The sequence below is a fragment of the Thamnophis elegans genome, chromosome 3 (genome assembly GCF_009769535.1).
Source record: "Thamnophis elegans isolate rThaEle1 chromosome 3, rThaEle1.pri, whole genome shotgun sequence".
NCBI lineage: Eukaryota > Metazoa > Chordata > Lepidosauria > Squamata > Colubridae > Thamnophis > Thamnophis elegans.
The window spans coordinates 49,110,391-49,135,348 of record NC_045543.1 but is presented as its reverse complement, the minus strand read 5'-3'; the positions used below and the strand labels follow the sequence as shown (position 1 = coordinate 49,135,348).

Genomic DNA, 24,958 nt, shown 5'->3' with positions numbered 1-24,958 from the left:
TTCTGCAAACAGCCTCTGCAAAATGCCTATGAATAAGCAAGGCACACATAAGGACTCAGAACTGAGAGTGGACAAAGAGAGCTTTCTATCTGATCAAAAAGATGCAGCCTGCCATTTCCTGTTTCTCAGCCAGCCTAGCTCGGCAAGCTAATTCTCCATGCTTTCCTCAGCAACGGGGACAGAGCGAGAGGGAGGGAAAAGAAGAGACATGAAAATCAACAGCCTTACAGCTGCCTGCCTAATGGAGGTATGTTTCTAAATTAACCTTCAGTATTTTTACTGTCACTGAATATTATTCATTGTGGCATTCTAGGGAGGAAAAACAACAGCAGCAGAATCGAAGCAAAACAGAATTGTCTCAATAAGGTTTTTAATCAGTAAACAAGCTTGAAATGAATATATCCATGCTGTCGTTCTTGTTGATACCTTTCTGAATTCAACCTCAGGCTATGAAAGCTGAAAAGTGGCAGCAGAGTCATCTTTTGATGATTATTTTTGTTGTTTTTACTAATGCGTTAATTACAGTTTTATTGCATCTCTCTTTCTTACTGGACTATAAACCACAGTGAGTCAGTTTGAATACGGCACTCTATAAAGATAACACATAAACAAACCTAGTAAATTCTGCTTTAAATATGAAATACAAGTAAGTATTCGATAGCTCTGCTTTTTAAAATACTTCTTCCTAGCACAGGAATGAATACTCAAATGCTTGGACTGAATGCTTATGCTGTTCAGTTATAATACAACAGGTATTAGGCAGCCAACTTCCACCAGAAATGGAAGTATTAAAATTTTCTTTGCAATTATATCCATTGGTCTAAAGAAAGAAAGTCCCTAGGTAGTGAGAAAAAAATGCAGGAATTAATCTTTAATGATTAGCCTACGGTGGAAAAACAACATTATTTTGTTCTTAGTTAGGAAGGTATTCATTATTACTTTATTAAAATCTGAACCAGTGACTCAACCCTATTCTTGGTTAAAAATCAATGATGAAATAATGGTTTCACAAATTAAAAACTAACCATTGTCAGGTTAAATGTTATTTGGGTGCAATACAATGTTGGAAGTGGCACCAAAGTTCTAAATTCCAGCAACAAGAGGTCATATGGTACATAAGAGTAACTTTTTAAGGGATAAAGCAATATAAATTCATTAATCAACAAACTGACTCAAAAACTATAGCCAGAAGTAGTTTTGGATATTTTGCTGCAAAAGATTTTTTATGGTAATGAAAGGAACCATTCCTATGAATAGATGCATTTTCTATCATGGAAATGGAAAAGGCAAAGTAGATTTCTTGATTATTATTTTTTTCAAAAATGGCTTTCTTGTTATAAAAGATTCCATTGCAGTTTCACCCAAGACTACCTTTTGCAAAATGTAAGTTATGAGAAATTTCTTGATATGACACTAAGATGAGTTGAAGAATTTGGACTGTGAAAGTGGGATTTTAATTATTTAGGATGTGAGGTGTGTTGCCCTTTTTTAATGTAAACCATTATTTGTATTGCTCCAGGTTTACATTTCTTGTCTCACATAGCACTATTTGTAAAGCAAACTAAGCCCATCCCATGCCTCCTTTATTTAGTAAGATTCTGCAGTAGCAGTGGAAAAATTGCAGAATCTGGGTTTTATATAGCTACAATTTACATTAGCCATGGCGGAACAAACTATTTGGCATAGTTTACATAACATAGCCAAGAAACAGCAATCCACAGATTGCATCTTGCCAAAAGTGCTTCATAGGGTTGTTTTATTCCTAGCAGAATTGTTCTTTTTTTCTGGTTAGGCAACACTGGAAGAGATTGATCCTCAACCCCCAAGAATGTCTTATAAGTGGCATGTCTTAAGTTCCTAATTTTGCTGCTGTAGACAGAACAGAGGGTAAGGTGGATCTGTTTACTAGAAGAAAAAAACATCTCCAGGTCTAGACTCACAAATTTATTTTGCTTGTAGTGGACATTCTAATATTTAACACATTCAAACTGATCTCCCTCTATGGATCCACAGAGGGTATCTTGAGATGTTCTAGGCTTCCCAAGTGACCTTCTGTCATCCTCCTCCTTGATCACATTCTGGAACTCTGATGCCAGCTTGAGCTCATCCAAGTGGTCTTCCTATCCTTTTCATCTCATATGCAGATGAGTGATAGCATGGTCCACTCTATCAACGCCACACTCTGATTACATTTTTCATAGCCTTCTTTGAGGGCTCCAGTGTTAGAGATTACTTGGCAAGACACCTCTTAAGTGCTCTTCCCTTAGCAAAGGGCCGGGGGAGGCACAATGAATTTCTGTGCTCTGAAGAAGCAGCTATGCAGGCTTACAGAGGATAATTGGTGCTTACAGCTGATAACTGGGAACTTATGACTTTGATCAAGTTCTCTGGGAGGAAACACAATATATAGGAAGTAGCAAAAGATATGCTGTTGGATAACAGACCCCTTTACAGCTAGCAAGTTATTATCTATGAGAGCTTAACCATGAGAGCTGTAGGTGGCTCTTGAAAGTCAAAACAATAATGCTTTTGCTTGAGAAGAAGGACTAGGGGTGACATGAAAGCAGTATTCCAATATCTCAGGGGCTGCCACAAAGAAGAGGGAGTCAAGCTATTCTCCAAAGCACCTGAGGGCAGATCAAGAAGCAATGGATGGAAAGTAATCAAGGAAAGAAGCAACCTAGAACTAAGGAGAATTTTCCGACAGTTAGAACAATTAATCAGTGGAACAACCAGTCTCCAGAAGTTGTAAATGCTCCAACAATGAACATTTTAAAGAAGAGATTGGACAACCATTTGTCTGAAGTGGTATAGGGTATCTTGCTTGAGTAGGGGTTCGACTAGAAGATGTCCACGGTTCCTTCCAACTCTGTTATTCTGAGCTTAGAGCAAAGGAATGTACTATTGGCATGTAGGAAGTCAAACCTGCCCTGCCGTTCAATCTTCCCTCCTTCCTCACATTTTCAGTTATTTCGGGGGCAAAACGTGAGAAATTACACTAAAACAAAAGATAACAAACTTGACAAAGAGGCGGAGACTGGCCAAAGGTGTTAGCCCATTCAAGTAAGCATTCCTTTCAGGATAAACGAAAAACATCCCTTCCTCTGTGTGATTGCAACCTCCAATTGCAATACTACTTAAGCAGGAAGCCAGCTGATATGGTAAATGAACAGAGAAATGCCACAAGCTCAGGAAGCCTAAATATCTAGCACCTCCTTTTGGCCATGCAGCTAACTATAGTTTTCAATATAGGTAGTCCTCGACTTAAAAACCAGTTGAGCCCAAAATTTCTGTGGCTAAGCAAGGCAGTTGTTGAGAAAGTTTTTGCCCCATTTTATGACCTTTCTTGCCACAGTTGTTAAGTGAATTACTGCAGTTGTTGGATTAGTAAGCTGGTTGTTAAGTGAATCTGGCTTTTCCACCAACTTGGCTTGTCAGAAGGTTGCAAAAGGGGGATCACATGCCTCCAGGACACTGCAACCATCATAAATATGAATCAGTTGCCAAGCAGGTCTGAATTTTGATCACAGGATCAGGGGGATGCTGCAGCAATCGTAAGTGTGAAAAACACTCATGTCACATTTTTTAGTGCCATTCTAACTTTGAATGGTCACTAAGTGAACTGTTGTAAGTCAAAGACTGCCTTTAATTCCTAGTGGGCATTTGTTTCTGAGAGGAACAAGGAAAAAGTATAAAAGTAATCACTTGACAGCTGTAATTCTGCTGCAATCTTCAATTGCTGTTCCTTTGCATCAGGCTGTCGAATAAACTCCATCTCTGCCTCAAGCAACTTGCTTGTTCTGTGGAAGACCTGGCCTAAATTCGAACCCAGAACTATCTTTTAGCAAGCAGTTCTCTCTAAAGTGATGCCACCTTTATGTTCTAGAGTGGAACTGGCATTCTCTTATTGGCCATGGAAGTGGAAGTCACTGGAAGTTATAATCGTAATGCACCTTTGGAAGAACATAAGTATAAGACTCACCTTTTTCCCTCAAAAAAGAGGGTGAAAATCTGGGTGCATCTTAAACACTGAATACAGCATTTTTTTGACTCCCCAACCCCCTCCCCCTTTCCAAAAATGGCCATGCATAGCCTTTGGGAGGCTTCCAGAGGGGAGGGCTAAAATGAGCAAAAAATGGGGCATTTTTGCTCGTTTTTGCCCCAGCAGCCCCCAGAAGCACTCAATAAGCCTCTTAAAGGCTATGCATGCCCTTTTTTTGACAAAAAGTGGGCCCGTTTTTGTAAAAAATGGGCGATTTTGGGGAGGTCTGCAGAGTGGAAAACTTTTTTTTTAATTTGCCTTTTCAAAATCTTGGTGCATCTTATACTCTGAAAAATACGGTAGTTCTCAATCTGAAGTTTATACACCCATATTTTCTGAACTAATATGTAAATCAGCAAAAGAATTTGAAAATAGAAAGGACCTGGTCAGGAACTGGAGAGAAAAACATACCAGGATTTATCCCTATAGGACAGTGATAGCTAACTTTTTTGTCATCGTGTGTCGAAAGCGTGTGTGTGCACCCATAATGCAATGCCCATGTGACACACACACCCAGGTGCATGAGTGCACAACCCTGTGCATGCATGTGACCCCCTCACATGTGCCCACCACTCCCCCCTGCATGTGCGCACATCTCCCGCATGCACCCCACCCCTGTGCATGCATGGCAGAGGCCCGAAAATCGGCTGGCTGGCTGGAGGTGCATGCATGCATGCACAGTGGAGCCGGGGCAACAGCTCGCATGTCCGCAGAGAGGGTTCTGTGTGCCACCTGTGACACGCATGCCATAGGTTCACCAACATGGCTATAAGAGAAATGTTTGGGCATCAGATCAGAAGGTTCTCGACTGTTCTGTTCTAAGCCTTCTCCCCTTCCTCCTGGTCATGTGACTCAGAACAGAGCACGCAGACATAAACACACATAGATGTAACATGAGACACATGTGCACAGATCCAATACGTTCCACAGAAGAAAATACAAAATACAAACACTTTCTATGATCACTGGTAGTAAAGAGGTTATTAACCATTGTAGAAGTCATGATTTGCATACTTTCACAAGAAGATGATTATACAGAAGAAACATCAACTAGGAAATGTAAAAGGTTCAGCGACATCTATCTAGAACTCTAGCTGTTAAGTAGTATGTTAAGCATTTATTTAAATAGCTGAGGTGTTTAGTTGGGTTTTCACCTATCTGCAGTGATAAGGCAAAAAATTAACAAAAGGTATATAAATATTTATTACTGTATTTAATCAGTCTGTAACTTTGTTTTCCTTCAATTATTCCAAAAGACCAAAATATTGTCATTTTTGTCTTCCCTAAATATATTTGCATTGGTATGGCTTTCACAATATCTTTTCATTTCAGTTTGTCTCATCTTGGTACTACCATTTTGTGTACAAAATTTTACAAAGCTCTTTAAATTAAAACATTACTATAAAACAGTACAATACCAAATTTTAAAGAACCTTACTTTACCAGTAGGAATTCTCACCCAACTAAATCTGTTATTTGCCAAGTCCAACAAATAACAAGTGCTTCCCACAAACTGGTGTCCTTCAGAGGAATACAGTTACAACTCACATAAATTCCCATACTTGCTGGTAACTTGATAGTAAATATGACAACACAGCCTTGCAAAGAATAAATAGTTATTAATTCACTCACATTCTAGTTGTTAGTTATGTACTAAAATGGCATCCACAAAGGGTGATGATTTTGTAAAGGTAATATTAAAATAAGCAAAAAATTCCAGACATATATTTAGCCACTTTAACGGACATATAAAGGTATAAGAATCTAGATAACTAATATATTCAAACAATGGGCATGACTATTTGCTTGAAAACAGCTAATATTTCACTGTTTATTTAGTTTTTTGAGAGTAATCAAAATGACAAATATAAGGCTGATTAACCCCAATATTTGACTGATTCCGGCATCAAGAAAAGTATCAGATATCCTCACATCAATGTAATTACACTTTCCCTCACATCATTAGTTCTGATTGCTGCCTGAAATTATTACCTACGATAGGTAGTTTAAATTTCTGCAATTTTCTTACATGTTCTATCATAAGGCAACCAGACAGTGGGCCAGTCCTTTGCTGGAAACAGCTGAAAATGGAGCTTGGGAGGTTGATTTCTCTGGCCACCACAGGCGCCCCCAACACGAGTGATATCGAGCTGGTCACGCCCATCCCAGTCCCCCAAGATCAAATACAACCCTGATGCAGCCCTCAATGAAATCCAGTTTGATATCCCTGGCTTACAATGTTAAAATATAAAACTACATAAATAAAATACTACAAACTATAACAACACAAAATACATAAGTAACATATATTACTATTATGGATGTTTGAATTTTCTATTTAAAATAACTGAAGCTGTATCTTAGAAGGTAATCTTGTTTCAATTATTGATGTTAAAACGAATTTAATCCTTGCAATCTAAATACTTCAGAATTTTTTTGCTGATTCTCCAATAGATTAAGCCACCTACGTGCATCATATAAAAATAAGCACAAGTGGTTTAAAAAAAAAAGAGAGAACAAAATTACTGGCTTTTCTCTTTAATTAACTTCTTCCAGTTAGAAAACTATTGGGGGTGAAGGGGACTGGACCAATTATTACACAGTCTAAAGGGGTATTGCTTGTTTAATATTTACCATTAAACCTGAACAATTTAGAAGATTTGGAAAAAAGTCAAGGTGAATCATGAGGAAGCTTCAGACTGCACTTTGTAATCCTTCCTTCATGCTCTTCAATCTTTACCTAGCTCTGACTATTGCTTGTTTGCGTTACCGCCTACATGTATTAAAAGGTATCATCTACAGTCTTTAGTGCTGACTTGCTCCGATGCAGTTGACCAGAAAGGCAGTGAGATTCAAGAGGGCTCATCATTATCATACCTAACACTGCAGAACAAGACAAGTAAGAATAAAGCTTCTCCCCTCCTCCCCCCATTTCACAGATGAAGGAACCACATGCAAATGCAGCAGCAGATTCATTAGAACAAGGAATTGTTGTTTTTTAATCAGAAGAAGTAAGTTTTTTTAATGCGGTATAAGAATTTATACACCTATGGCTATTTACATTTGGTGTTTTACAGGATGCGCAGCTCAGTTCTCTTTGAATAAACTTCAAGAGAATCCTTAAAAATAAGTGATATTTTCTCAGGATAATTGCTGTAGTTTTCTGTTCAATAAAGACTTTCCACCATTTTTGCCCAGCAAGAATTTTAGATACTCTCTCTTTATGGTGGGCCATACAAAGTTAGAAGACTTGCATAGTATTTCTGTTAATTTATAAATATGTACTGTTTATAGTATAAGCCTGAGGTTCTCCATCTGGGGGGAGGGGGGGTGTCGTCACAGGGGAGGTCCATGAAGACTCTTGAGTTAAATCTTAGATGTCCATGGACATGGTCCATGATCACAAAAGAAGAAAAAGTTGAGAACCAATGGTGTAAGCAATCTTTATCATAATTTAATCCAGCCTTAAATTTCAATAAACTTGCTATTAAGGATGTGGTTTCATGGTTCTTTCAAAGTAGAAGAGGAGTTCCATGCATACTACTATTTTATTATTTGATCTTTACCAGCTAAGAGTTAATGTTATCAATTATGGCACTGTGTACTGCAAAATGCTCTTACTTCCTATTTTCCTCAGCTATCGGTGTTCAGCTCACTTAAACCTGGGGAATATTAAGAGCTTACAAAACCATCCCAATAGTCCCCCCCCCCCATCTGTGCTTCCATTCTGATTTTAATGCAGAATTATAAATACCCTGGGGGTCTGATAAGGCTGAGCAAAAATATCTGGAATAAATATTATCCCTGTATGGAGATGTGCATATTAAAGGTGGACCTAAAAACTAGTTATTTGGTGCACTAATCTTCTGGTGGATGCAATGAGATTTTTAATTAGCTGCTTAACAATCCATGCCCATACTGTGAGCCTGTTGCCAGGTGCTCAAATTGAGATCATGTGACCATGGAAGAGGTTGTTGCAGTCACAGCTTTAAGGATGAGTTGTAGATACTTTTTGGGGCTCCGTGTAACTTCAAACTGTCATTAAGCAACTGGTCACTAAGCAATTTATTGTCTCTTAGCAGATATACATCCTGTCTTTCACTGAGTATTACTTTTTTATAATAAAACTGGCAATCATTGACAAAAATCACAATTTGTGGCCTTCCCAGGTGGCTTCCAAAAAGAAATGGAGGAATTGTGATTTGCTTAACAACCGCGTGATTCACTTAACAGCTGCATCACTTAATAGCAGAAGTTCCAGTCCCAATTGTGGTCCAGTCCCAATTTGAGGACTGCCTATATTGCTTCAAAGCTGTGCAAGTAGTTTCTTGTCTGAGTTTCTATTGTGCATAATGGTTTTTTAAATCAGATAATGTAATATGTATTTATGACCAGCATAAAAAACAAAACAGATTTTTTCTTGCTATTTCTATTATAGTAAACTTAATATTTTAAAGTTGGTTCGACTGACCCAGAATCAGTTTGATTAGGAAACATGTTGAATAAAAATAATAATGAATATTCAAATAATGCATTGGTTTGCTTAAGTCCCATTAATAAGAAAGTTGCAAGCGTCTTTAATGATTTTCAAGCAGTAATCTTTTTAAATCACAGGAACTGATTAAAGCTGGTCCAGAATGAAAGAAGAAATGGAAACAGTCACGACAGAAAATGGATCTCTTCTCCAGTTTTACATGGAAAGAAAGATTCCCGAAAAAGGGAGCAAAATAGCAGTTATCAAAAACCAGCTAAGAAAAAAATGTTCCTGCAGCATAAAAACAACGAAAAAGGCCATTCTGGATTTCTTCCCTGTGTTACAATGGCTTCCCAAATACAACTGCAAAGAATACATCTGGGGAGATGTTATGTCGGGATTGATCATTGGGATCATTTTAGTTCCTCAAGCAATCGCCTATTCTTTGTTGGCTGGCTTGAAGCCAATTTATAGTCTTTACACTTCGTTCTTTGCCAACATCATCTATTTTCTCATGGGCACCTCCAGACACGTGTCTGTGGGCATTTTCAGTTTATTAAGCTTAATGGTTGGACAGGTTGTGGATCGAGAATTGCTGCTGGCAGGATTCAACCTGAATGATGACCCACAAGACGTTGGTGACCAGGCCCATTTGAACTTCACGGTCTACAATTTTACCCTTGGGGTGACAAACAATGAATGTGGGAAAGAATGCTATGCTATTGGAGTAGCTACAGCACTGACCTTCATGGCTGGAGTTTATCAGGTATGGTCTTTCCCTACCATTACTCAACCCATATAGATTTGCAAATGTAAACTTAAAGTGTGGTCCATCTTAAGAGGAAAATATTTCTTATTTAGAAGTAAAATCTGTTCCGGTTCTTATTCCAAGCTGGGAGAAAGATGCAGGAGAAATGAATTGGAAGCAGGCTGCACTTGGAAAGGAGGTCTCCATTTATTTGGTAACCAGAAACAACAGTGACAACAGCATATTTCTCGAGTGGCTGACAAATTGGGGTTGAGAGTGGATGGGCTTTTGTACAATTTGGGGGGCTTTGTGATTGACAGGCCTGTTCCTTCCCTTTAATATTTTAATGGATGTTGCCAGATTGCTATGGGGTCATGACAGGCAAAAGGGAAAATGCAAATCTTAGGTCAGTGAAGGCGAACCTTTTTTGGCTCGCGTGCCATAAGTGGGGGGAGCGCAGGGGGGGGGGTCGTGTGTGGGCATGTTGCATCCATAATGCAATGCGCTTCCCCCCTAGTGTGCATGCATGCACTACAGGCGCTCCCCCCCATTTTTTGCATGCTTTTTTCACCCTCCCCAGGCTTCAAAGGCTTTATAGGAGCCTGGGGAGGGCGAAAACAGCCTCCCCCTCCCCCGGAGGCTCCAGGGACCTTCAGGAAGCTTCCCTGAAGCCTCCAGAGCAGTCAAAACGACCCTCCGAGAAAAGCGGAAGTCTGTTCCCGAACTTCCAGTTTGCCTGTAGGGCTGTTTTTTTGCGTTCCGGAGGCTTCAGGGAAGCTCCTGAAGTCTCTGGAGGGCCTCTGGGAGGGGGAGGCTTTTTTCGCCCTCCCCAGGCTCCTATAAAGCCTCTGGAGCCTGGGTAGGGTGAAAAATGGCTTTTAAAAAGGGTGAACTCAGCTGGCCAGCCCGTACATGTGCACTGGCCAACTGATAGGACAGCGCCTCGTGTGCCCTGACAAATGGCTCCGCGTGCCACCTGTCGGCACGCATGCCATAGGTTCGCCATCACTGTCCTAGGTGTTTTGTTTGTCTGAGTTAATCCTGTGAGTTTCGGATCCTTGCCTATTGTGCTATTTATTCAGAACTGTTGACTTGCCTTTTATTTATGAGTAGAGTGACCTGGCTTTATGAATGGATACAAAATATCCATTCACAAAGCCTAACCTCTTCAGGCTACTGCTTGAGGCTGTTTTCTTACTGCAGATTTTTCTCCTCTTTTCCTTTAGGGGAAATATTTTATTCTGCCTCTTTTAATATTCTGTAGAGTATTTTATTCTGGAGAGGGGGGACCTCCCCACAGAAGCAAGGGGAACCCCCATAAGAACAATTAAAAGCAATCAAATATCAAACAGAAGTAAGTTAAGATAATTTGGTATCTCTTTTATTTGCTGCAAAGAAAATTAGGGGAGCTTCTTTCTATTTTTTGTTATTCTTTCTTTCTGCATTTTTGCTTCTTTTTTTCCTATTGCTCTCTCTTTACTCCTTTTTAGTTTATGTTAGTTTTTAATGGATTTTGAACAGTGGTGGGATTCAAATAATTTAACACTCAATTCTCTGCCTTAATGAATTCTTCCAACAACCAGTTCACCAAACTGCTCAGAAAGTTAACAACCGGTTCTCCCAAAGTGGTGCGAAGTGGCTGAATCCCACCACTGGTTTTGTATAACTTTTAATACATTTAAAAAGATGGATATAAGCCCAGTGAGACAAATAAATAGTAAATAAACAGAGTAACAGAGTGAATGCTTGTAATTAAAGGGATTTTAAAAGAAGGCTTGGTAGATCTTTCTGTGAAGATTCAAATTAAATTACTTGGACAATTTGTTTCACTTTTTTATGTAATTCAATTCTCAGCCATCAAATCCCTCAACAACTCTGACTGGTTTATATATGTAACAACAACTCAACCTAAAACATCCAATTAATAGACTAAGTCCACATCACAAAACAAAGAAACATGTTAGGAACTTAACCATGAGAAAGCACAATTTTTTAAAAAAAATCTGCTGCTTTATCTGCTTTATGTTATTGTCATGCAATTATTTTGTATGTCTGTTTTTATCTTATCTGAGTCTGACACCTAGGGAATATTAAGTTATCCTTTAAAGAAATAAATGCAATGTATTTAAATAAAAAAAATTAAAGCTAAGGAGGAAAAATATATAGGCTGTTTCCTTTATTATTTTACTTATTCTAAAAACCACACTTGGAAATGTAAAGCTTCTCCCAGCTGCTAGGCTAGAAACAGATAACAAGGCACTCAAAGATAAAGGAATTTCTGATAAGTAAGATTTTTTTAAAGCAGAAAAAACGGAATTAGGGTAATATGAAACAATACCATATCAAACGTAGACCTATTTGTAGTGAAATCAAAATTGAATTTCTTGTACCTCTTTCTCCTACATGCACTGTTTGAAATCATTCTTAAAGTCTTTCTCTTTTGAATGGGAAAACACTTATCTCTTATTTTGCAAATAGACTAATCTTTTTAGGCTATTCGTTAGTGACCTTCTGAAAGCTAGGTTTCACATTGAGAAATAGGGTTGCATATTTCTCACTTTGCCCCCCAGGGGCAAACTCTGAGGTTTTCTAAATGTGATCTTAGCAAAATACCTTACAACTGGACTTAGAGATACTTCTGTGTAATTTCATACATACATATAACTGTTTTCCAGTGACACATCAAGCCAAGTCATAAAGAAACTACAGAAGTTGAAGAAACATGGGATAAAAAAAGGGTTAGGCACAGTAATAACTACTTACATAATTTACCAAAAGAGTAAAGACAGATATTTGGGGAGTGGGCTTACTTTAAAAATGTCAAATGTGTTGTTGGCAGAAATGTCCTTCTGGGTTCAGTTCTAAGTGGGAAAAAGACACTGGAAACATGGAGACTTCTTGGAAAGATGGTTTAATGGTAGACAGGACCACATGGTTTGAGCTCCTCAACAGAAAAGTGGGACCACATGCTTCAAGATGTTGGGTGAAGAAAAGAGGGTGCTGAAAATTCCTGGTTTTATGCCTTCTCTGCCGTTTGATCTTGATCTTGTATTCTGATTGGTTGTCAGACTCCCATAGGGCCATGCAGGGGCAACTCTGTAGACTGTACTTTGAGTCCAAGTTTGGTTGTCTTGCTGGCTGATGTAATTTTCCCAAGTGCCTTGAGGTGTGTTTCTGTATAAGGCTAATCCTATCTTTGTTATGTAGAGTAGACTAGCTCAGGCTTTAATGGCTCATTGACAAAGTGGGGGGCAGGAAGCTGCAGAGAGCTACTTTGTCTTCAAAAACATGTTTCTTCCTTTTCACATCCAGAGAAATATAATATTCTGCCTTCTTAATATTTCCCCCAATATTTCAGTTTTCTAGCAGAGGGATGGGTTTTACTTCCTACAGTGTGATGCACAGATAAAACACTTCTGCATTTGCATACTCTTGTTGTACTAATAATTGTCTGGATAATTCTATTATTATTTTTGCTATTAATTTTCCGTAAAATTGTGTTCTTCTTTGGTCCGAGATAAACTGGGGAAAAATAAGACATTCTAAAATGCCTCAAAGGTAGAAACCAGTGGTGGGATTCAAATTTTTTTACTACCGGTTCTGTGGACCTGACTTGGTGGGCGTGGTATGGCTTGTTGGGCGTGGCAGGGGAAGGATACTGTAAAATCTCCATTCCCTCCCCACTCCAGGGGAAGTTTACTGCAAAATCCCCATTCCCTCCCGATCAGCTGGGACTCGGGAGGCAGAGAATAAATGGGGGTGGGGCCAGTCAGAGGTGGTATTTACCGGTTCTCCGAATGACTCAAAAATTCTGCTACCAGTTCTCCAGAACTGGTCAGAACCTGCTGAATATCACCTTTGGTAGAAACATGTTCCAGCTAAATATCCCAAACAGTGTTAACCTGCTCTGGTTTTTCTTGCAGGTCCTGATGGGAATTTTTCACCTTGGGTTTGTATCCGTGTATCTTTCTGAACCGGTGCTGGATGGATTTGCCACTGGTGCTTCGTTAACTATTTTAACAGCTCAAGTTAAATACCTCATTGGAATAAAAATCCCACGCGCCCAGGGATATGGGCTCTTGATTACCACTTGGGCTAACGTTTTTCAGAATGTTTCTCAAGCAAATCTATGTGATGTGATCACCAGCGCTATCTGCATTGCCGTACTGGTCACTGCGAAGGAACTAGGAGATAAGTACAAACACAAGCTCAGGATCCCTTTCCCCACAGAGCTGGTGGTAATTGTGATTGCCACCCTGGTGTCCCATTATGGGAAACTGAAAGAAGTTTATGCGTCCAGCGTATCAGGTGAAATTCCGACTGGATTTATACCACCTAAAGTGCCCAGCTTCCACCTTATGCAAAGAGTTGCTGTCGATGCTCTCCCACTCGCCATCGTTGGCTTTGCTTTTACCGTTTCGCTCTCCGAAATGTTTGCCAAGAAGTATGCCTATACTGTCAAGGCCAATCAGGAAATGTTTGCCATTGGCTTCTGTAATATCATTCCAGCTTTCTTCCACTGCTTCGCTACCAGCGCAGCTCTAGCTAAGACCCTGGTCAAAACGTCCACCGGGTGCCAGACCCAGGTATCCAGCATTGTGAGTGCTGTGGTTGTATTGCTTGTGCTGCTATTCTTCGCTCCCCTCTTCTACAACCTACAGAAATGTGTTTTGGCTTGCATCATAATAGTGAGTCTAAGAGGAGCCCTTAGAAAATTCAAAGATATTCCTCAACGCTACCGCCTGGACAAAGTAGATGCCTTGGTTTGGTGTGTTACCATGCTCTCATCTGCTCTGATCAGCACAGAAATGGGATTGTTGGTGGGTGCTATTTTCTCAGTCTTCAGCATTATCGGCCGCACCCAGTGCCCACATGCCGCCTTGTTAGGGCAAATCGGGAACAGTGTCTTCTATGAAGATGACGAAGAATATAAAGACCTTCTCCCAGTTCCGAAGATCAAAATCTTCCGTTTTGAAGCACCACTTTATTATGCAAATAAGGACTTCTTCCTAAAGTGCCTCCACAACAGGACAGGGCTGAATCCTGCACTTGAAGTTGCCAAAAGGAAAAAGTCCAGGAGGAAAGGGCAACAACATCTGGATAATAAATTAGGACAGAAAGAAATGTCACCATGCTTGGTTCCAGAAGATGGTGACTTTCATACAATCATCATCGACTGCTCTTCTATTCCATTTTTGGACACAGCTGGGGTGAGTGCATTAAAAGAAACATTCAAAGACTATCGGGAGCTGGAGATCAGCATACATTTGGCTTGTTGTAATCCTTCAGTGATATCTTCCCTGGAAAAAGGAGGCTATTTTAAGGGTGCAGAAAAAGACATGCATAAATTGCTGTTTCATAGTATATCTAGTGCTGTCCAGTTTGTAAGAGAGAGGGAAATTGCAACAGATGACTCTGTGGTTTAATCCAGTAATTGGCAGTTTGGAGATTTTGTGTTCATCATAGACTGATTGTGGTTTCAACATGCTTGGACCTGAGTGCTTCTTTGAGTCCCCTTTGGTAATATGGAACACATCCCCAAAGCCTTTAGCTAAGTATTGTAACCCCCAAATGAAATCTTAATCAAATAAAGTTAATCTATTGTTCAGTTTAACTATATACAAAATCAGTTTTGTTCTAACTCTGGTCAATGGATAGTGTTTTGACTCCTGCCATGGGCTCTTGTGTTCCTCATCCTGTTCTTCATTTAAAGGAAGGAGACCAAAAGCTTCCATCGTCAGCATTGAAAAAAGGAATGTTTGCCATTATGTTCAATCTCAAGGAAATGTGACTTATGTCAAGTGTTTCTGTAAACAAATAAGGTTCAAGGTGTTGTTTCCCACCATAATTTGTTAACTTGCTGCAACTCATTTTTGTAACCCTAAGCCATTATTTAGCAATATATCTGCCTCAAGATATTCTGTTCACTTATGTCTTCTTTAATGAAGATTAGGTATTTCTTTCATGGAGTCCTGTACTTCTTTTTTCCCCAAAAGTTTCTTTTTAAGGTTTCATCCCATGTTGGATGAATGAAGACTCAATTTCTTGGTTTATCTTAATGGTATTTAAAATAAAAGCAAGAAACATTAGAAGTTATATCCAGAAAGGACAAATCACAGAGACAATAGCTTCACTTACTTATGTCGGCGGTTCTTTGCTTGCTAAACTGCAGAGCATCTTCTCCTAAAACAATATTTTAAATGTGTATCTTATCAACCAGAAACCGCTCATGGCATTTTGTGATTAAAGACAAAATTGATACCTTTCACTGTAGTAAAAATAGCCTTGCTATCTAGGGCAATTTAGTCAATAACAGAGAAGACGTAAATGTATTTTTCTAAACCATAATTACAGATAGTCCTTGATTTACTACCACAATTGAGCCCAAATTTTATGTTGCTAAGTGAGGTAAGTTGTTAAGTGAATTTTGCTACATTTTAGGACGTTTTTTGACACAGTTGTTAAATGAACCACTGTAGTTGTTAAGTTAGTAACATAGTTGTTAAATGAATGTCTCTTCCCAATGTCAGAAGGTCGCAAAAGATGATTACATGACTCCAGGACACTGCAAACGTCATCAAAAGGAGTCCATTGCCAAGCGTCTGAATTTTGATCACATGATCATGGCGATGCTGAAATGGCTATAAGTGTGAAAAATGATCACAAGTATATATAGCATTTTTCAATGCTATTATAACTTTGAATGGTCACTAAACAAATGATTGTTAGTCAGGAACTACCTGGACTTTATTTTGGGGAGCTAGGAGAAGACATGATAGCAGTATTCCAATATCTAAGGGAGTTCCAAAGCCCCTGAAGGCAGGACAAGCAGCACTGGGTTGAAAGTAATCAAGGAGAGAAACAACTTAGAATTAAGGAGAAATAAAAGAAAAAACCAGACTGTATGATTTCACCTCCAGGATCTCTTTGTAGAAATTAATCTCTGATCAGAAGAAACTAACTATGCAGTTCTCCTTCCATACAGTTGTAAAGTTCTTCTTTCCTATATTTCGTCCACTGTGCTTTATTTATTGGTCTCAATTTTCTTCTTCATATAATTAATTACAAAATATTTACTAATGTCCTTTGTGTACTTTTACAAAATACATCATATGCAATACCCTTCAATAGTACAAAAGGGAAATCACTGAATCACACACCACAAACTTTCTGTCCAGTATTTCTATTTTACCCAATGGATATCCCCAACTGCTTTATAAAAAAAAATAGTCCCCCCTCTTGAAAGGGGCTTCAACTGACAGCCAAAAAAGTTGAAAGTAAGTTGAAAGTATCCACTGTAATAGATGAATTGGTATCTCCTCCGAAAAACACTGTGCATATCACGTACATTTAAGGAAACCTTTTCTATTGTTTCTTCAGGGGTTGATAATACACACACCTCAAATTACAGTTCTGCAATTTTTACTCACTGTCTGAAAAATCTCTGAACTAGAAGACAGCTGCTTCTTTAAGTGAGGTCCACAAAATGGAATGTTTAATTTTTTAAAAATTATTGTTATTTGAAGAAAACTGTTGATTCAGGGCCCATCAGAACAGTGTAGACCACATAGTTCTTCACTACCTCTTGAAGCAAGTATATATAAATTCTACTGAAAACTGTCAGTATTCACAAATCTGATAGATAGATGATAGATAGATAGATAGATAGATAGATAGATAGACGGACGGACAGACAGACAGACAATCTTATACTAGTGAGCACATTTAAGCTCCTCCAACTGAACTTTCCATTGAAGCAGGAACAATTCAAAGTACCCTACAAAATCAAATACAATCAAAGAAGCCACATGGACCACTGAGTCCAACTCCCTTGTGCTACTCAGTACAAAAATCCAAATAAAACTATCCTCATTAGTGGGCTCTTTGAACTCTACTTGAATACATCTAGCATCTTGCTGGTAATCATAAGGTGACCAGACATCCTGCTTTTGGTGGGACAGTCCCGATTTTTAATAATTTGTCCCGCGTCCCGCGGTGTTTTAAAAAACTCGCGGTTTTTGGCAAGTAGATTTTGGCAAGTAAATACATGGCAAGTAAACATTGCATAGCAGTTTCCCACTGCCGCGCAGTGTCGTTTGCTGGACACGGACTGCAGTCTCTGTACTCTGCAGAATGGCCGTGGAATCGTGAACAAACCCCCCTCCAGCTAATCGCAAACGGAGACGAACGCTGTTTGCCCTATATATATATCAGTTAACGTTTGACGGCTTTCCATTGGACTTGGAGGCATTCACCGCATAGCCTGGGATCCATCGCACGTTGATGACATAGACGGCTTTGCTTGGGGGAGTTGTTTGTGACGTGGCAGAAGGCGGAAGCAATGTTGCGGCAGGTGGGATCTCAGGGACTATTATTTCCTAGCGCGGGCCAGGGACGCCGAGTGGTTTGCTCGCATCGGGACTGAAGGGACTTTTTAATGTTGGGAGAGGGAGGTGAGCTGGAAGAGGACCTGGTGGAGGACTTCCAAGCCAAGGTCGTGGCTTCATCGCGATGAAGCCTACCCTAAGCTTGCACAAGGTGCAGCTGCTTTGTTAGAAGAAGAAGAAGGGCTTGGCTCTTCCTTCCTTCTCCCGTGATGATGTCTGGGCTTATGCCCGCAAAGCATTTCTTCCTTCCTGTCCCCAATTGTTAAATGTGTTTGTATATTGTTTTTAATTTGGGGTGGGGGAGCTCCCAGGCAATTAAAATGTGGGTATAATTGGAATGAAACTCTGAATTGTCGAAATAAAATCCTCTGATGAACTCTAGCAAATTATGAAGACTGAGACTTGCAGGGTGCGAAAATTCCAGGTCAGCAAGGCAGCAGCATACAGCAAACTCTTTTAAAGATTGCTGGTGCTTACTGGTCATTTTTTACTCAAATATAGTAAGGTGGCCTTAACATATTGCATGAACAGCAGGTTCATGGCAGTATTATATGCCTGTGAATTGGAATACATGACATTAAGTTTGGAATTGTTTTATTTAGATATGCAACTAAGTGTATTTCCCACTGGTAATTTATAATGTCTTCTAGAAGTCATCCCATAATAAATTTGAAAGATCAGTAATGAGTATGGATTTATATTTCTTCAAAATTGGGTGGATGGCCCTGAAGTCTTATAATTCATTAGTGAGGAAATGAACTTAATCTTTGAGCTTTAATCCTCCCTTCATTCAAAAGCTCAAAGCAATGAACTTTGAACTCCCTTCTAATTTTCCCTGCAGCAACCACCCTGCAGGGAAAATTAGGGTTGCAGGGTAGGTTGGAATGAAAGAAAGTTAATGGGGGTGCTAACGGAGGCCAGAGATTCTCAAATATTTGAAGGGATACAAGTAGAGTTACCTGAGGCTCTAAATGTAAACTTTTACTAAACCAGAGAATTATGAACAATAATTCTCAACAATACTGAAAAATGATATCAGAGAATGTTGTCAGATTCCTGTTTGGTTTTCATTAGGGACATAGTCTTTCAACAATGCCATGATTTTATCCTTTATTTTAGGTTATTCTTAGCTCAGGTTTTAAGTGTTTTTAGCTTATTAATAACGGTATGCTAAAATGCTATGCACACATTCATAGAAAATTATTAAAAATGATGTTTTCTTTATAGTGCTATTGTTTAATCACTACTTTTAAGCTTTCTTTGATGGAAATAATTATATTGATTGAAGGTTAAGAAATGGATAACAGATCCAATATACAGAGTTTTATTTTTTGGCCCTAAAAATATTATCACTGAGGATGACAGTCTAGTAGAAATTTCTTTATCATTGCTATTGGCTTCAAGTAGCAAATAATTAAACATGGTTTTTAGTGTACTTAGTTAGCCATCTGCTTTTTAACATTACATGGTATCAGTTTCAAGAATGCATGCATTCCTGAAAAACTTGTTGAAGGGCCTATGAAATATTTTCTAGTTTAATGTAGAATAAGTATTCTTAATAAAAGAACAAGTCATTTTTATTTAATCAATTGCATTCCTTTTTATAATGACATTAATTAACTAAACTGGAAATAAATCTATGTTTTGCTAGAGTTTTAAAATAAAAAAACAGTAGTCTTATTTCCTAAAAGTGAGATAATTACAACACTTTCTCATTTTGTCCAAGTTCATTAGAACAACTATATTGATAATACATTAAGAAATATATTAAGAAAGGAAGAGAAGGGGAAGAACAGAAAAATAAAGAAGGGAGGAAGGAGAGAAGGTGAAAGGATGGAAGGAGGAAGGAAGGGAAGGGGAAGAGAAATCTAAAGAGCAGAAAAACAGAAGGTAGATAGGCAAGTGGAAGAAAGGAGAAAGAATGGAAAGGGAGGAAGGCTAGAAGGAAGAAAGATGGAGGGAGGGAAGGAAGGAAGGTAGGTAAAAGGAGGAAGGAAGAGGTACTTCCACTTGTAGGCCTGGGACTGAATGCAGGAGGAGTCTCTCCATAGGATCAGCTGCTCCTCTGATCATGGTCTATGAAAATGTTACTTCCTGCCTGATGCAAATTTAGACAGACGGTGCTTTGGGCTGCCCCTCAAATCCCCCCCCTTTACTCCTCCCCCTGTAGAATTCAGCCCCCTGAGTTTTGCCTTTGAGGGACATCTAAATGTCATGTGTGGTTGTGGCGGATGGCAGAGTCAGCTGGAGGTTGAAAGAGGATTGGGGGCTTTTGTCCGCCTGTGGAGTTCTCCCCATGGACAGGATGGGATGTTGGCATGAAAGGGATCCAGGCACAATCTCACCTGTTCCAAGTAAAGTTGCCTTTTGCAATTGGCTACCGGTAATCCTCGACTTACGACCAGGATTGATCCCCCAATTTCTGTTGCTAAGGAGACGTTTGTTAAATGAATTTTGCCGCATTTTGCAACCTTTTATTGCCACGTTAAGTGAATCATGGTGGTTGTTAAGTCAGGAACATGGCTGTTAAGTGAATCTGGGCTTCTCCATTGGGTAAGGTGACCAGATGTCCCGCTTTTGGCGGGACAGTCCTGATTTTTAACAATTTGTCCCGCGTCCTGCAGCGTCTTAAAAAGGCCCGATTTTTTTAAAAAAATTAATCAACACCCCCCACTCCCCCACGGTCAATGGTGTTCCTCTTTACCAATGTTAAAATCTGGTCACCTTAGGTAATCATCTCACATCACTCACACATTTCTCCACATACAAACCTTGCTCACTCACCTTCTGAGATTGGAAATTGGAAGGTTAGACAAGAAGGATGGACTCCTATGTTCATTAACATGTTTTCCTGTCTGGCTTACAATATTTCTTGCTTTGTCATCAAAGCCAAACCACAGTATGACCACAGAGCTGCCATATCAGTCTGTTTTTCCTCAGAAACAACAGAAGCATCTCTTTCTAACTACTGTATATGCTGAGAGGCTACATAGACATCTTTTGGATAACTTCTGACTTTATAACCACAAGAAAATACATGCCCATATATAATCAAGGGATTTCACGTGCAAAGGACACCCCTTAATTATTCAGCCATAAAATCACCTTTAAAGCAAAGATGCCATCCAAAGCATTTTCTAGGTAGCCCTTGTAGTAACCAACCAGACCTAATGCAAAATGAGGTGTTAGTTTTAGAATATGCTAAATGATCCCTTATGCATGCTGGAAATTTTTACAAACATATATTTCAAGAAATATTGTCTGGTATCATAAATTCTTTTTTTTAAGAGCTAGTTTTTTTGTCCAAACTAGCAAATGGTTCCCAAGCTGTCTGTTTAATTCAGGAACAAAAATTGACCACCTAGACCAGGGGTGTCAAACTCAAGGCCCAAGGGCTGGATCTGGCCTGTGGGGTGTTTAATCTGGCCCATGGGGCCGCCCTGGAAACAGTGAAAGACTGGCCTGCAGTGCCTCTGCCGGTGAAAACAGAGCTTGGGAGAGCCGAAGGCAGCCATCCCAAACTCCGTTTTCACTTGCAGAGGGTTGCAAGAGGCCACCACAGCAGAAAACGGAGCTTGGGAGCCTGTTTTCACTGGCAGACTATTCAGGCCACCACAGGTACCCCCAACACAAGTGATGTTGAGCTGGCCACACCCACCCTGGCCACACCCACCCCAGCCCCCTGACGTAAAACACAACCTAATGTGACCCTCAATGAAATGGACACCCTTGACCAGACAAACCTAAAAAACTACAAATGAGAGAGAGTAAAGAATTTAACTTACTCAGCTTGAATAAGTTCCAGCAGCCAATGGATTCGAATTTGTTCAATGCCATTTTGTGGCACAGATGAAATATAAGCCAAATTAATTATTTGGTCTTTACTGAGATTAAACAAATCTGCTTGCCTGTGTGGTAGAGGAGGACTGAAAAAAATGAAGAAAATATATTACTTAATATAGTTATCACTTTTGATAGCTCAGAGTTCCTCATATCAGATATCTTAGCAATATACAACAGATTTGTAAATGGAGTTTTCTCACCAGCCGGAAGAACTTAAGGAACAGGTAGTTCTAACTTACCAACTGCATTGGGACTGGCAATTGCTAAGCAACATAGTCGTTAAGTAAATAATGTATGCAACTTGTTAAGAAAATCACCCATGGTTGTTCAGCGCAACATCCTATGACAGCAACTTGCAATTTTCTGCCAGCTTCCCCACTGACTTTGCTTTTTGGAATCTGGTTATGAAATTCTGGCTATGAAATTCACAAATGGTGATCATGTAACTGTGACAACTGTAGCTTTGAGAACTGCTCATAGGTCTTTTTCAAAAGTGTTCTAATTTCAAATGGTCACTGAAAAAGTGGTTAGGTCTATCTCTAATAGACATCCTTTCAATCCTCACCTGCACAAGTGATAATTTGACACCCTGAATAATATATAAGTGCAGACTTTTTAGAGAGGAAGTTTGGAAAACTCAGGTAGAAAAGGGAAGGAATTTTTTTGCTGAATTAGGAATGGGAATCTCTCCATTAAACTCTTAATTAAAAGGGAGGAAATTAAAAAAAGTTAGGATAAAGAACAAAAAAAAAGCATACAAAAGACTTTATCTTCAGTCAGCAAGAACAGGCAACACATTTAGTTAGAAACAAAGCATAAAATTATTTTTATTTTAAAGAGTTTTATGTTTATTTTCTCTGGTGAATACTCAATGCAAACTCACTGTCAGCCTCTACTTTGCTTGCTTGCTATTGATTGCCATAGTAACAGGGAGGGCGGGGGCTCATGGTATTTGGGGGAGGATTGTTAGGTGCTGGAGGAGTTATCATGAAGGGAGTTTCGTTCTCACCATCTTCTGCACATGCTGATGGCTCGTTTTTGGACTTGGTCAAGGTCAATGTCTCTGAATACCAGCTGAATGAGGCCACTTGAAGATGCACTCCACATAACATCTTTTGGAGTTGCAGATTGGACATTGGGTCGGGGTAACTGGGGCGAGGGTCCTGGGTAAATGTTTGATATGTACACATTCGAGCTTTTTTGCTTCAGATCTTACTTCACTTTAGCTGTTTTCATTTCATGTCCAGTAAAAGTACTCAAATGGAATTGGGGAGTTTCTTTCTTGGATGCTGAATGAAGCACGCCTGACACTCACTTTGTCTTTTTCTTGTACAAATTGGTAGTTTTTTGCATCTGAAGTGCATTTAGATTACTAGCAGTTCAATCTTGCAATTTGCTCAGAAATTTATACTATCCTAAATGTGTTTTCCTATTGCAAGTTCTTTTCAGATGCTTTTGTGTTTTGATTTGCTCTACATCTTTATTAACTTTTCCAATTAATATTTTACGGGTGGCTACTTTAAAAGATATTTATATTTTCATGAAATTTTGTTCATTCCTTTTTTCTTCTTCAGTGAGATCAGTCCATCACTCCACGCAGAAGAGAATGGTTTTCCTAGACCAGCCCTTTTCAACCTTTTTATATCATAATGCAATTCACTTCTAACCTTCACAACTCACATTTTTTGTAACATTGACAGTAATAGCAAACTAGCAGGTGGGCAGCTGAATTGCAGTTTATAAAAATAACCATACTATGATCCAGCATTGCACAGCAAGTGAAGGTAAAAAACATTTATTCCTCGCCCCCCTCATGTTCTCTTATGGAACCCCTACCTGACCTTTTCTGGAACCCTAAAGTGCTGCAGAAAACCAGTTTTAAAAGGCTGCTCTAGGCATTGTGCCCTAAACTCTACAGGGGCATGAGATGGAGCTATAGGATTTCCCTTCTTGTTTTGTCCCCCCTTTTATTTGCCAGCAGCATGCAAAGATTGTGGAACTCTCCTCTCATACCATTAGCCCTATGAGATAGTTCCGATAAGAACACAAATAGCAATACTACCGGTACCTCTATTTTTCTTGTAGGTTTCAATTAACAGAATCCTGCAAGACTGAAATTATTTCTCCTCCCCCTTTACTTTTCCTCTCCAGAAAACTATGGAAGATCCCTTCTGAAACTTTCCCCATGCCCTCCTCCTTCTTCTATGGCAGAGGTGGGGAACCATGGCCCTTTTATGACTTGTGGACTTTGATTGTTGAGCATCTCCCTGTTAGCAGAATTCCTAAATATTTCACCTTTTTTAATATCTGCATACACATATTTTCTTCCAATTCTCTCTTGGTTTTTAGTAAGATTTTTTTGGTATGATCTTTGTTTTACTCTTATTAATTTGAAGTCCTGCTTCTTTGCCGAATTCCTCTATTTTTTGAATTAATTTGGGCCCCATTCCTATTGGTTCTTCTAAAATGAATACTATATCATTTGCGAATGCCTGGACTTTATATTCTTTTTTAATTTTTAGTGCCTTTATTTCTTGTTCCCTTCTAATTTCTATTAATAATACTTCTAATGTTAAGATGAATAATAGGGGTGATAGTGGACATCCTTGTCTTACTCCCTTTAAAATATTAAATTTCTCTGTGACATCTCCATTTATTAATACTTTTGCCTTTTGGGTCGAGTATATTGTCTCAATCATCTTCACAAATTTGTCTCCAAATTTCATGTTTTTTAGGTATGTAATGATGAATTGCCAATTCAGATTGTCAAAAGCCTTTTGGGTGTCTAAAATGATCAGTGCAACTTTTTTCCCTGGATGTTCTTCGTAATATTCTAATGTATTCATAATTATTCTGTTATTTTTCAGTTGTCATTTTGGTAAAAAGCCATTTTGATCTGAATGGATAATTTTGTTTAGCATTTTTTTAATCGTTCCGCCATTATGGATGTAAATATTTTGTAATCTGTATTCAGTAATGAAATGGATCCGTAATTTTTTATTTGTTTATTTGAATCTTCTTTGGGTATAAGTGTTATGTATGCTTCCGTCCATGTTTTTGGTAATTTGGCTTCTGTAAGTGCTTCATTGTACAGGTCGAACATTACTGTTTCTATTGGTCCTTGTATGTTTTTCAACTCCCAGAATTCCTGAGCCAATCTACAAGTCATAAAAGGGACATGGTTTCCCATCCCCTGTTCTATGGGCTAAGATCTCTTTTACAACCTGATGATCAGCTGTCCCTCCTATCTCGCAAGATCATTTCTACATATCACATCATTACAGATACACTCACTACTATTGGGGAAGGACAAAACACAGATAAGGGCATCTCCTTAGAAATTAGGTAATGTCAACATTAACCTACCAAACTGCACCCCAAAGCTGAAGGGAGCTACAGTGGGTAGTCCCCAAAGATTCTGAGAGAGGGATTGAAAACCTCCAACTTTTCACCCTCTGCTCAAG

General features: G+C 39.0%; 2 protein-coding genes across 5 annotated transcripts in view; one reads left to right on the top strand and one right to left on the bottom strand.

The window, feature by feature from the left end:
- Positions 1 to 24,958, bottom strand: part of IDUA (alpha-L-iduronidase) — a 67,093-nt gene that overhangs the window by 40,409 nt on the left and 1,726 nt on the right. For 3 of the 4 annotated variants that reach the window (XM_032213495.1, XM_032213496.1, XM_032213497.1), the window contains exon 2: positions 21,437 to 21,577. In XM_032213495.1, the coding sequence (XP_032069386.1) occupies positions 21,437 to 21,577 (141 nt within the window). Of the gene's footprint in view, positions 1 to 21,436; positions 21,578 to 24,958 lie in introns of those variants that run through there. The other variant, XM_032213499.1, reaches the window with a different exon arrangement.
- On the top strand, positions 34 to 15,227 carry SLC26A1 (solute carrier family 26 member 1). The gene is made up of 3 exons (XM_032213494.1): positions 34 to 247; positions 8,657 to 9,282; positions 13,188 to 15,227. Exons 2-3 carry the CDS (start codon positions 8,680 to 8,682, stop codon positions 14,688 to 14,690), a joined length of 2,106 nt encoding a protein of 701 aa, XP_032069385.1. The 5' UTR covers positions 34 to 247; positions 8,657 to 8,679; the 3' UTR covers positions 14,691 to 15,227.